Source organism: Nothobranchius furzeri, chromosome 3 (genome assembly GCF_043380555.1).
Source record: "Nothobranchius furzeri strain GRZ-AD chromosome 3, NfurGRZ-RIMD1, whole genome shotgun sequence".
In the NCBI taxonomy this organism is placed as follows: domain Eukaryota; kingdom Metazoa; phylum Chordata; class Actinopteri; order Cyprinodontiformes; family Nothobranchiidae; genus Nothobranchius; species Nothobranchius furzeri.
In genome coordinates, this window is record NC_091743.1 from 77,217,047 (window position 1) to 77,229,988 (window position 12,942).

General features: G+C 41.2%; 2 protein-coding genes across 3 annotated transcripts in view; one reads left to right on the forward strand and one right to left on the reverse strand.

Annotated features, from left to right (window-relative positions):
* The first annotated feature begins 1,558 nt into the window (after positions 1 to 1,558).
* The window catches only part of LOC107384847 (E3 ubiquitin-protein ligase RNF123), a 117,302-nt gene continuing 105,918 nt past the window's right edge, over positions 1,559 to 12,942 (forward strand). Inside the window, exons 1-2 of one of the 2 annotated variants that reach the window (XM_070549550.1) lie at positions 1,559 to 1,694; positions 10,728 to 10,831. The gene's annotated coding sequence lies outside the window, so the exon portion shown is untranslated. The remainder of the gene's footprint in view (positions 1,695 to 10,727; positions 10,832 to 12,942) is intronic. The other variant, XM_070549549.1, reaches the window with a different exon arrangement.
* LOC107384850 (achaete-scute homolog 5-like) lies at positions 7,488 to 8,216 on the reverse strand. The gene has a single exon (XM_015958329.3). It carries the CDS (start codon positions 8,081 to 8,083, stop codon positions 7,565 to 7,567), a length of 519 nt encoding a protein of 172 aa, XP_015813815.1. The 5' UTR covers positions 8,084 to 8,216; the 3' UTR covers positions 7,488 to 7,564.

The following is a 12,942-nucleotide window of genomic DNA, read 5'->3' on the forward strand; positions in this document are numbered from 1 at the left end:
CAATCTGATGTCTGAAGGGAATCTGATGATTGAAACCTTATCCATCAGTTTGATCGTTTTGAATTGATTCCAGAGTTTGTTAATGAGCCGAATTCTGAGAAAATCTGTTTTGGTTTGTGAGAAAAAACTAGAAGAAAGTTAAGTTTCTTTAAAAGAGAAATGTTTAAAATGACTTGTGTGAAACACTAATGTGAACTGTCAAATCAGAGGTAAGCTATGAGTCAGACTCCATCTACATCTAATCTCACGTAATTTATCTACTCTGGATGTTAAACAAATTTCTCAGAAACCCAAAGATGTTCAAACTGAAAACTAGTAAATCCAGATGTTCCCAGCATCCACCTGATCAGTGATTGCGTGATTGTTTCAGTTGTAACATGACACTCTTTGGTACTGTTAAAAAATATACTTTAAAGAGCAAGTCACCCCTTACAAGAAGCGTACTTCACTCACACTTCATGTTTGAAAAATGCAACAAATGCTGTTGCCTAGCAGACCGAGAGGGTGGAGCCATTAACAAATACACACACTCACGACATTGTGACATCCCAATGTACCAGTTTACATCATAGCATACCTCTTAGCCAATAGCGGTGGCAGATCTAAATTCAAATGCAGTGCAGAGTTTTTACCTGACAACGGCACAACACTGCCAGTTTCAGGCAGAAAATTTAAATTTTAACTAAAATGCACCAAAGTGCAAAACTATTGACTACATGTGTCTGCAGCATGATTAGACACACATTTATATAGTTTATCAGAAATAAATAATTGATTTGGGGGTGACTTGCTCTTTAATAAAACTAAGTGGATGTGAAGGAATCTTAAATGAATAAAAACGCACCAGTGTAAGATGATTTGTGATGTTTTAGTGGAGCAGCAGACAGATGAAGGTAAAAACAGGTGTGTGACCAGAGATCACTGTGATGCTGATGTATAAGCGAGTCACTGAACCTGTCCAGACTCTAGACTGAAAACCAGACTGAGCATCGCAGTTTAACAGTGTTTGGTCATATTTAGCCTAAAGAAGCTTTTTATTTTTGTAACTCATTGGTGGGTGCTTGTTTGTTCTTCCTCTTTTCACAAACTCATAATTTAATAAATGATCTAATGATTAAACTGTGTTTCTGGGCTTTATTTGAACACAAAAACAATGTGTATGGTGCCTTCAGAGGCGACTGGGAATTCTCACTATTAGTCTGAAACACATAGTTCCTACAAAATTATTCATGAGTTTACACACAAAACTTTTGGTTATAGAACAATTAGGAACACTGACATTTCTGAGACCAGATCTCAGACTGAAACATAAAAAAATTAGTGTTTCTGTAAAAGATGAGAAAGTTGCTGACCTGTTTTTCTCAGTCTGACAAACGCAACCTCTGTGAAGGAGCGATGGAATCCTGTTAGCTTTTAGCTCCGCCCACCGCAGGAACTTAAGAAAAAACCGCCTATGCGGGTGAAAATTGACCTTTGGACGTTACACTTGTTACCAGTAAACTGGTTGTTGCACAATAGTCATTTAAAAAGCAATGTCATTCAAATATAACAACGAAACGCAGCATAACAATGGATGACTCAGAAGTTTGCGGGGCTAGCAGTGAACATGAAAGTTATCTTTCAGCCGTCAGAGATTAGAAGCTAGCTACAGAGCTAACTAGCAACAGAGCATCAAGCCAAAGGAAACAAATGAGGTAAGATGACAATTGTTTCGGGTTCATTGTTACAGTACTAAATTCTAGTTTTGTTTTGGTTCTGAAGCCTGTTAACTTGGGTGGAAGTGTTTATGGTAGTTTTAATAGACCAACACTACTTTACTGCTCATGCCTAGTGGTAGGATGCATCATTGCAGGCGGTTATCTTAATGAATTGAGTTTAAACGAGTCGTTCACCAAAATAAATTGAGTTTTTGAGTCATTTGAGTCTCAGTCAGTTGCCAAAAGTGCAGAAAAAATCCCCACATTTGGCGGTTGGTGAAATTCTTTTTGGGTGGGGCGCATGTTAGATGTGCTAACTCCACATTACCAATAGAGGGCGCCAAATTATTATTATTCTTGTGATATAATCCACAGTTTTTACCATCGACCTATAAATATTTGACAATGGGTTTCCATAGCTCCAATAATACGTTTTTGAGGCCAAATGGGAGGTGGCCACCACCGCCATTTTGACCGTGTCACAGGTTCCGTCAAGCCCAGACAATTCCACAAAAGGGAAGAGAGGTGGAGCTGAGGGTGGGGCTGTAAGGCTGGGATCAACTGACGACACCCGGTCGAACTAGCTACAAGCTAACCTGAAGTTAACTCAAAGCTAATGCGGAGGTGGGAGCTAAGCTAACGGAGGTAGCAACCTAGCTACAACCGGAGTTAACTGTGCACAACACCAGAGCTTCTGAGTCAGAGATACGCCGGGCTGACCGCTGGGTAAAACCGGGTGGAACACAGAGGTCTCCGAGAGCTCCACAAGCCGGCAGCCGCACAGCAGACAAGCGCCGCTGCGATCTGAAATGCGTGGAGCTGCCGCTGGGGATAACCGGGTGGAAAGGTTTCCATCCCAGAGCTCCATAAGCCAGCAGCCCACGCAGCAGACAGAAGCCGCGATCAGACAGAGATGCGCCGAGCTGCAGGGAGGGGAGAACGGGTGGAAAACATTGGTTTCCATCCAGAGCTTCAGAAGCTGGCAGCCCGCGCAGCAGACAGAAGGCGCGATCAGACAGAGATGCGCCGAGCTGCGGGGAGAACCAGCCAGCAGCCCGTGCAGCAGACAGAAGCCGCAATCAGACAGAGATGCGCCGAGCTGCGGGGAGGGGAGAACGGGTGGAAAACAGGTCTCCCGAGAGCTCCACAAGCCGATAGTCGGAACCCAGCTCCACCAACATGTTATATTTCGACCCATTTTCTAAAGTGCAGCATTATGTTAAATGCACTGGGTTTTACCCTATTACATTTAAATTTCATGGTTAAACAGTACATGTTAAAATCTAAGCTCAGCTCAGCAGTGACCTAAAATACATAAATATAATTTTACTTACTGAAAAAAATGAAGTGGAGACTCCTTGGACGCTCTATTAATGCCACAGCAAGTCATTTTGTCCAACAATTGCACAAATAACATCCAAAAAAGAATACACAAACACAGAGACTCAAAATCCCTGAACAGTTTCCCGGCCAGACCGAGGCTCTACTGAGGCCTTTCCATGGAGCTAGCTCTGTGGTCTCATGGGTCGGATGCTCATTAATTATACAGAATTTTAGGCTTTTAATACACTTCAACAGAAGAGTGAGAAAAAAATTCAGCCCCCTCAGAGTTGTCATGAGTGTAAACTAGATCATTTAAACCAAAAACATGTTTTGGTACCAGGCTGTAAACATGTTTATTTCTGCTGTGAAATTGGTATTTTTAACATGGGAGTCAATGAGGATTTGCTCGCTTCTGACACCAGCCCCCAGTGGATGAGGGTGGAACTGCAATTTTTGGTACTTCCGGTGTCGGTACAAGATCTGCTCGGGTGCAAGATCGGCTCGGGGTCCTTCGACTGCCGATAACGTCAAAGTAGGGCTGGGGGTAAACGATTATTTTTAAAACGATTATTCTGACGATTATTTTATCGAATAGTCGACTATTCTAATGACTATTTAGAAAATTAATCTAATGATTATTTTTCTATTGCACAATTAACAAAAACCAGAAAATCTCAAATAAATTCCTCAAAAAAATTGATAAATTCTTACTGTAAGAGAATAAACACTACAGGCCTTCCATTTTGTATAACACTGCTTTTATTGTGTTGGTTGGTTATGTTCTGGTGATGTGTAGAACTTGGGAGTGCAGGCTGCTGCCTGAGAGGTGGTAGAAGATGGAGTGTCTCCATGCTGCTTTGTTTTGGTCACTTATGTGTGTGAGGCGAGTGGTCTTACGGGTTAAACCAAACTCAGGTGATATTTTACACTAAACCGAAAACCCACAACACTCTAAATGTAATAAAAGGGAGATCTACACCACAAAAAAGATGAACTCTAAACCAAAACGTAACAGCTTATCCAAACGCAAGAAGCTGTTAGCGAAGATGCTAACAGTAGCTTTACCAACGTTAAGTTCAAGTTTCCAAGTTTAAATAAACCAAAAACACCCAGCAGCAAACAGACCAGCATGGAGGAGAGACTGCTACCACCAAAACAGCTCTCCTCATGTCTGAAAGAAGCTCCTTAATGAAGGGAGAAGCGCTCCCGGTGATTTTCTACATCTGTGATAGACACGAAGCAGCGCATCTGACCCCGGAAGTTGTTGTCCGTTGCCGGGAGACGAAGGGGCAAAACAGGAAAATAATCTAGTAGCGGACGGACGTTGTTCCGGGTCTTCGGTATTTGGCGGAGATGTTAGTGAAGGCGGAGAAGAGGGCGAACTAGAGGAAAAACAGGCAGATTCCTCCTCTATTTACAAACTCCTGGGGATGCAACAAGTGGGCGCGGTGCGTCGACTTCCGGATCTGACGTCGACAAATTTTTAGAATCGAGCCGTCGACTTCGTCGAGGCTTCGCTACAGCTCTACGTCAAAGTACGGCAAACCCACTCGGACAAAATACACTACACATCTATACTGTTGGAAAGAATTTAGCAGTTTCTGTATTAAAATAATGTTTCTTAAGACGTAAGTTTGTGTTGATATTGGTATTTGTAAAATAAAACACTATATTGTATTGATAATGTTGAACTCCTCTTTGAGCACATCCCTTGAAGGATCATAGGTATTAGCAACACCTGTGAAACTGTATTTGCAGGAAAAAAGTGTGTCCCGTTTATTGAAGTATTTTGTGTTTAGTTTTTGACGTCTTGTCCATGCGTAGTTCAGTTACGCTCATAGCTGCTAGCCAAAACTCTGGAGTTAAAAGTTTTCTGGCTTTACTAAAATACCTGTCTGTACTTATTTAATTGATGGTAGTTTTACTTTCTATTAGACTCCAAATGTAATCATTTGGCACGTTTCTAATTCACAATTTGTAATAATGTAATCGGTGATATTAGCATTAGCATTCCTATGGGTTTTTCCACGTATATTAGCATTGCGCTAACCACTCGCTGCCAAATTGCTGCCTTTTGCGATTAGAAAATCTTCTTTTGTCACATCGCAATTTAATTGCACATGCAGTTAATCGTTCAGCCCTAATATACATGCAGCTCTATGCTAAAAGTGTATTTTCAAAGAGGTAATGATGGATTTCTTTGTAAAAGTTGCCCATCTTTCCAACAGAAAGATTTGCCTGGACCAACGTAGCGTGATAACAACGTAACGTGATTACGTAATTCCGTAAGGTTCATGTTCAGCCAATCAACTACTTTGACGTCATCGGCAGTCGACGGACCCCGAGCCGATCTCGTACCAGATCTTGTACCAATACCGGATTCGCCTCAATTTTTGAGCCGCATTGTGGGGGCTTGGTTTTTACTTTAACAATGACGCAAAAATGATGCTAATTAAAAACTCTGAAAAAAGCTACACATTTTGAGAAAAACACAGGGTAGCAACGATGCATTATGATCTTATCGACAGCTTTTTAAAAGTAAAGCCCAGACTCCTCTTTGCAACAATATAAGTGCTGTTACGCTACCTGCAAAACTCAAGGGACTCAACAGCAAAACAACCAAAGCTAAGTTCGTGAAGTCCTTTGCTGTTTTGTGACCATATTAATCCATGTTGTAGTAAAAAAAAAATTTGATTAATGTATTCACTGAGGTGATTTCTGACCGTCTTGAGCTTTTGTTACCTGCTGGAGAGTGTTTATAAGTATCTGATGTCAAATTCCATAATTTTCCTGTTCATAATAAAAAAAAAAAACTCTACAAGCTTCTCTCCGTTAGAGCTGGAGCTCAGATTACCAGAGACCGCACAGGGACTATGGAGGACAGACACCTAGGAGTGGATTGTTAAAAAAAGCTTAACAATCGTGATTTTGATTGCAGTAAAAAGCAAGTTATGTACAAGATAAATGGAAGTCCGCGGCAGCGCAGAGACCGCCCCATACCCCCTTTATTACAGCCACGGTCTGAGAACTCATAAACAACCTACGGCTCCCTAATGTTGACATGGCGTTGCAGCAAATTGATGGCATTGTTTTTTAAAAACGGCATTTAATGTTTACACACCATGGTACAAAATCTGATTTACTTAGAACAATTTTTGTACAAGTATGAAGCAAATAAATACATTTATAAAACATTAAGGATAAATAAGTTACAAACTTATAAAATAAAAAACTGAACTGAAAACAGGGTTCTGACACCTTTTTTGCTAAAATCAAATTCAAGCATTTCCAAGCTGGGTTTACATGATTTTCTACTACCTTACACTTTTTATGATTTACACTAATTGTAAACTGAATATAATAATTTAACTTTTTGTCTCATTAAAATATCATTGTGCTAAAGCTGATTTCAGTTACAGTTTTAGTCACTTTCAAAGTCTTGAAAATACTAAGTTTAATTTAGTGTTTCCAGTGAGTTCAATCACTCTTAAGTTCCTTGTAAAAACAAAAAACAAAAAACATTTCGAGAAATAAAGTGTAAAATAAACTGCTGCAGTGAACAACATTTTATCTACATGAAAAAGAGCACAACAAAATAATTCAGAACAAAGTCACTATTTATCAACCCAAAGTAAAAAGTGAATCCAAAACAAACGTGAGCTGTTCACCACAACCACAGTGGACTCTTATCACATTGAGTTAGGCATTGCAGTAGAATTATAACGAGCCACACGTAGACAAAATGCTCACTAGTGTGGTTTGGTACCACAGATTTACTGCTGTCACCCAACCAGCAACATCTTATTTTGGTACTGGCCACTAGCCAAGCTCCAAGCTCAACCATGAAACAACAAGATGGGCTTAACTCAAACCATACACAAACTACCGCAAAACTCAACTTGGTGTTTGGAAGTCTAGTTATTTTATCTTCTAATCAAGAATCCCGGACAAGCCCCCATTTATATTACGACCCAGCATGTTGGGCCACAACATAAAATGGAGACTAAACAACATGTTTGGAGTTTAGGAGTGTTTTTATTAAAATCAGCCATTCAGAATGCTCAGCAAACCATCAACAACACAATCAGACAGGAGCAATAGTGATAATCTCCTTTGGTCTGCACTGACAGGAACAGTCGGTTAAGTCAAGGCCTGCTCAACGTCCTGGCCACTGAAGATGCAGAGGCACATAACACAGGAATTTCAGATTATGGCTAATGATAAAACTATTGCTGAATTTAACTTTTACATTTTGCAGCATTTTCATTTATTAGTTGCAATCGTTTTTCAGATATATTTATTTTAATTTTAAATTGTATTAGCTCTCTAATGTGGTGACAGCTAGTGGCATGAACAACAAATTACAACCAACATAACTTGCGTACTTGTGACCAGAACATTTCTGAAATGGTCCAGAACAACATCCTAAAGATCCTCAGTTTTTGTTTTTGAAAATGTCCCAGTGGAGGAGAGTAACCTCCTGCTGCCTCAGCTGGACCTGGATTTTGTGGACCTGGAGACAGTCGGGACTTGGTGTTGGATGTTTAGCTTGTGAACACCTGTGTGTCTCTTCGGTCTGGCTCAGATGAGGTGTTTGTTGGTGACCCTGCTCCTTCACAGCTGTCATCATCCACCAGCTGTTGCAGGTATTTAATGTACCTGATAGCGGCACGCAGGGTCTCCACCTTGCTGAGCCGCTTGTCAGCACTCTGACCTGGCAGATGGTCTCGCAGCTTGGCATAGCCCAGGTTCACACACTTCACCCGCTGGCGTTCACGCTCGTTACGCTTCTGGATGAACGCCGGCTCGAATGGACACTCGTACAGGCTGAAGTGTCCGTGGTGATGAAATGGGGTCAGGTAGGGCAGGATGCCACTGGGGTGCCGCAGTGGGTCCTTATAAAGGCTGAGGGCAGCCGGGTCCATACTGGGAGGGTAGAGAAGGAAGGGGACAGAACTGGAAAATGACTCAGAGTGCTGAGAGACACAGTGGCCCTCCAGTCCAGCAGTGGGCGACACACCAAACCGATCAAAGAGCGAATGAGAGAAGGTGGAGCTCATCATGTGATCCACACTGACCAATTAGTGAAGAGAAGACCTTGCTGGATCAAGAAAGGTTCATGATCATACAAATGCCCACCTGTCGAGACAAAGAGGGAGGTGTTCAGCTTAACATCATCTCTAAAACGACATTTAGTTTCCTGTTAGATAATTATCACCATTTAACTTCTTTTTAAGAATTTATTCCTGTAATTTTCAGACAGAATATTTTTTCTGCTTCTTCAACATTCGTAAAATTTTCAAAACACCATGACCCTCTTTTACCAACCTTACCGTACGAACTGATCTGTGTGTATTTTCTGCGTAGGAGGGATTTTACGCATTGTGTGATGTTTACCATTTTGTACTTGTGCATAGAAATGTTCCTAAATATAAATAAATTGGTATCCAAAATTAAGACTTACAATATCAGATATCAGATATAAGTAAAAAAAAAAAAAAAGCCAATATCGAGCATCCTTATTTAAAAGCAACATATTTTCATTCAGGTTCTTATTTTTTGTCTCATTTTTTGATGGGGGACTGATTTGTGTGTGTGTGTGTGAGGATACACTGCGCTGCCAGTTTCCTTATCTCCTAAATGTGCTTACACCCTGGTCAGAGTTGACCTGAAGTTGCCTCATTCTCCTTTAAATTTTTTCTTTATCAATCACAAAGTTTGTGTAGAAAGTGACTTTCGCAATTTTCAGACCTTGTTTTGTGTGTTAGCAAGCTTTATAAATGAGGCCCCAAAACATTAAAAAAGACTCTGGACTCTCAAATCAAAAGTCCTTATCACTTTACATCAACTGACCAATCATAGGCCTTTCTCAGCTGGGTCGACGAGAAAGGTAATGCTGCAGAGCTGGAGCTGGAGACGGCCGATTTATGCCTGCTGCTGCTGCAGATTCACGCTTCTACTGATGGCGCAGGCGTGAATCTGCGGTCTCCTGATCTGCAGCTGTCCGGTACCGTGGCCCTGCCTGCATTTGGCAAATAAAGTCAGTGGGAGTTTCAACCATCTTCCCGTTTACATACGCAACTCCCACTGTGCCTCATCTGAATTTCCCTCAGTGACATGGGATGGTTATATCATGAGACACCCACTCCCTTTTTTTCTGTGTGTCGTTATTCTCAGGATCAAGATGGAGAGTAAACACAATGGAGAAGTGGCAAAACTATGAGAGTAAAAAAATCAGCTGTTCAATAAAAGGCTGGTAAATGCACATAAATGACAGTGTCTGTCAGTATACACACCGATGCATCATTTCCAGGAATTAGAAGTGACCCTCATCACAGTTGAGGCTTCAGAAGGCAGGTTTTGGAGTCTCCTGATATTTGGACATCTCTCCTCTGATTGGCTAACAGCAACACAACTGTACCACTGACTCTGTTTCTCTGCAGCGTTGATGTTTTATCTCCACAAATAACACAAGCCTGGAGGAGTTCTGCTGTGTGGTTGTGTTGCTAATGCTAACAGTTAGCTTCTACTAGCAGAGACATCCACTGCTGTTTCCTGGATGCTAAACCAACAACAGCCTTCCCCATCATGGTCAAGATGGATGAGTCCATGAATGTTAAGTGATAGTGTGACGTAGATCCGTCAGGCTTTTCCCATCCTAGAGTTTCACAGTCTGTTTTCTATCAGAAGCTACTGCAGGAGATAGGTGTAGGAGACTATTTTCATGTTCAGCCTGCATGAAAACCTCAGAATGATCCAGTATTATCAAAAATAATCATCAAAAAAGTTTGCAGTGCTTCACACCCTTAATGTTTCCGGATATGCTTATGGGGCTATAAAATAATTTCCACAGGTTAAAATGTTACATATTGGCCACTGTTGAATGAATTAAATCACACAAATCCCTCAGTTCCTTTGAGAGAATACAGATTCAAAAGTTACAACTTAAACTGAAAGTTCACCTTTACAGCAAAACCTTTAACAAGAAGAATTTTCCACCATGACCATAGTCGTGTGTATACAGGCTTTATCAGTGGAGCACAGATGCATCAAAATCACTGCTCATGTGCCCACTAGATGTGGAAGGACAACCGAGTGGAACAAAATGCATACATCACTGTTCATAACAGATGATTTAAAATCACACAACAGTATCATTAGTAATGTGCTTCATTCATCAGACAGGGTAAACCTGTTTTATCTAAGGTGTCGCTCCTTGTATTTAAATTAAAATAATTCATACTTGTTAAGGATTACATTTGTAACTTTTTATTCGTTGTGCCTATCTTTTAATCTTGATTTAACTAATTCAGTAGTTAAACATTTCTATGTGTGCTGACACACACGACCCATTTTAACCCGTGTATACGATTTTATTCATACCCCATGATGTTGAAGTGATGCTGGGGCCTCTGTGGTCCGACTGTAGTTCGTTCTGATTGATGCTGCAGAACAAACAGTAAGAAAAGCGCACCAGCCCTGTTTATACGGAGCTCTTCTGCTTAGAGATAACCAGAACCAAACAGACCCACTTAGCTCCAAGAACAGTTCTGTGAGAGTTAAACATTAGGTCTGAGTCAATAATCCTGCTGAGTAAACATCAGTCCGATCATTTAGAATTGATCTGAGTTAGAATTATTCCAAATTAAACATAAATCAGGTTGTTCAGCTCATCTGATTACTGAAGAACGTTCATCTCACCTTCAGATTCAGCTGCACGGTTTCATCCTCCAGCGTCGCTGCAAGTCTGACTGCAGGATCCAAATCTCAGTCTTTACCTGCCTTTACCTGCTGAAGCGCCGCCCCCACAGGTGTGTGTGTGTGTGAGAGAGAGAGCGCTCTGATCACTCGTTTCTGAACATCCTTTTTAGTCCTGGCTAGTTGGTCGTTTTCCCCCAGTTCTTCCAGCTTGTCCCATTTCATCCCAGCCAGTCCTTCCGGTTCACCTTAGTCCATCCCAGTGCTCCCAGTCCTGACTGCTAATGTGTACAGGGTTAAGGAGTCGTGTTCACATCAAAGCATGCTGACAGACAGAATGAGTGTTTGCAGTTTCCTCTTCCTAAATCCTGTATTTCCAGATGAAAGACATCAGTGACACACACCCTTCCTGCCATCACACCACACACGCTGATGGTTGTTTACAGGTACACCTGCAACCTGAGACTCATCTGTGATGATCCGACACTGCAGATGAAGACAGAAACTCTCATTATTCTGAGATTCATCTGATCTGAGAGCAGTTCTCAGCAGAACACAAATCACCAGATGGTAACTCGGTTAGATCTCTGAAATTCTGAAACTAGATCTCCTGATCCAGATCTGTTAGCTTTTCTGCCCGGCAACCACTTTCCCGTAATTCTTTAGTGGTCCAGATCAATGTTTCTGAATGAGTTTTTATTCAGATTTAGGCTGACTCTTCACTCAGTGTCAACCTTCCTACCTGAACATATGCAGAAGAATATTTTCAACTTTGACCTCTGAACCATTCAGACAGGAAAAGTCTTCTAACTCAAGGGATGAGCCAGCATACAGTAGCTGCACTTAATCTACTTATGCAAAAGTACAGCTACTGGGAAAGGACTGAACTATGGCTTTTGACTTTTCTCTGGCAGAGTCTTACAAGAGGAAGCTTCCTGTGTGTGTGTGTGTGTGTGTGTGTGTGTGTGTGTGTGTGTGTGTGTGTGTGTGTGTGTGTGTGTGTGTGTGTGTGTGAGGAAGATGAAAGCTGCTGCTGCTGCTACATGTGCAAACATGATTCTGATCAAATCATCCTTCAGCTATTGAAGTCCATAAAGAACCCGAAATAATCCTGAACATCAGAATTACTCAGAACCAAACAGGTCAACATCCTGTTTACAGTGCTGGGGTAAACAATTACATTTAAAACAATTATTTGGGCGATTATTTTATCGAATAGTCGACTATTCTAATGACTAGTTAAACGATTAATTTTTCTGTTGCATGATCTCTGCATGACAAGAAAATCTCAAATAAATACCTTAAAATATGTAATAAATTGTTACTGTAAGAGAAAAATCACAACAGGCCTTCTGTCTTGCTGCTTTTATTGTGATGCGGTGGGCTGTGTTCTGGTGACACGTAGAACTTGGGAGCGCAGGCTACCCGAGAGCTGCTTTGTTTTGGTCACTCGTGCGTGTGATGGTAAGACGCTTCCTGGGGAGTTTGGCTCGTGTGCAGCAAGGAGGGGGCAATGAAACAAGATTTAAAAGTTTAAATGATGAACAGATTTATTTACAAGAATAACTTAAATCTTTCCACCCACTGGTCAGGAATACTAACAAAGAAAACTAATACGGGGGAAACAATGGGGAATTTAAACAAAAGTACAAATAACAAGGGTTTTCAACAATCGGATAACTAAAGATGTCCAAAGATTACTGGGTTCTAGACCAAAATAAGGATCTCAAAAGGTACAATCTCTAAACTGGGTGGTTAAACCAAACTCAAGGTGATATTTTAAAGTAAACTAAAAACCCACAGCACTCTAAATGTAACCAAAAGTGAGATCTACACCACACAAAGACCAACTCTAAACCAAAACGCAACAGCTTATCCAAGCACAAGAAGCTGTTAGCACAAATGCAAACAGTAGCTTTACCACGTTTAAATAAACCAAAAAGACCCAGCAAACAGACCGGCACGAGGAGAGACTGCTACCACAGGAAGCTCCCTAATGGAGAGTAAAGCTAACCCTGGTGATTTTCTACATCTGCGGTAGAAACGAAGCAGCGTCTTTAACGTCGGAAGTTGTCTGTTGCCAGGAGCTGACGGCTTTGGGCGAAACAGGAAGGGAATCTGGTAATGGGCATTGTTCTGGGTCTTCTGTATTTGGTGGAGATGTTGGTGAAGGTGGAGAGAAGAGGGCGAACTAGAGGAAAAGCCGGCAGATTCCCCCTATTTA

Coding starts and splice junctions, on each gene's coding strand:
- LOC107384850 (XM_015958329.3), bottom strand. CDS start 8,083: ATGATGAGCTCCACCTTCTCTCATTCGCTCTTTGATCGGTTTGGTGTG.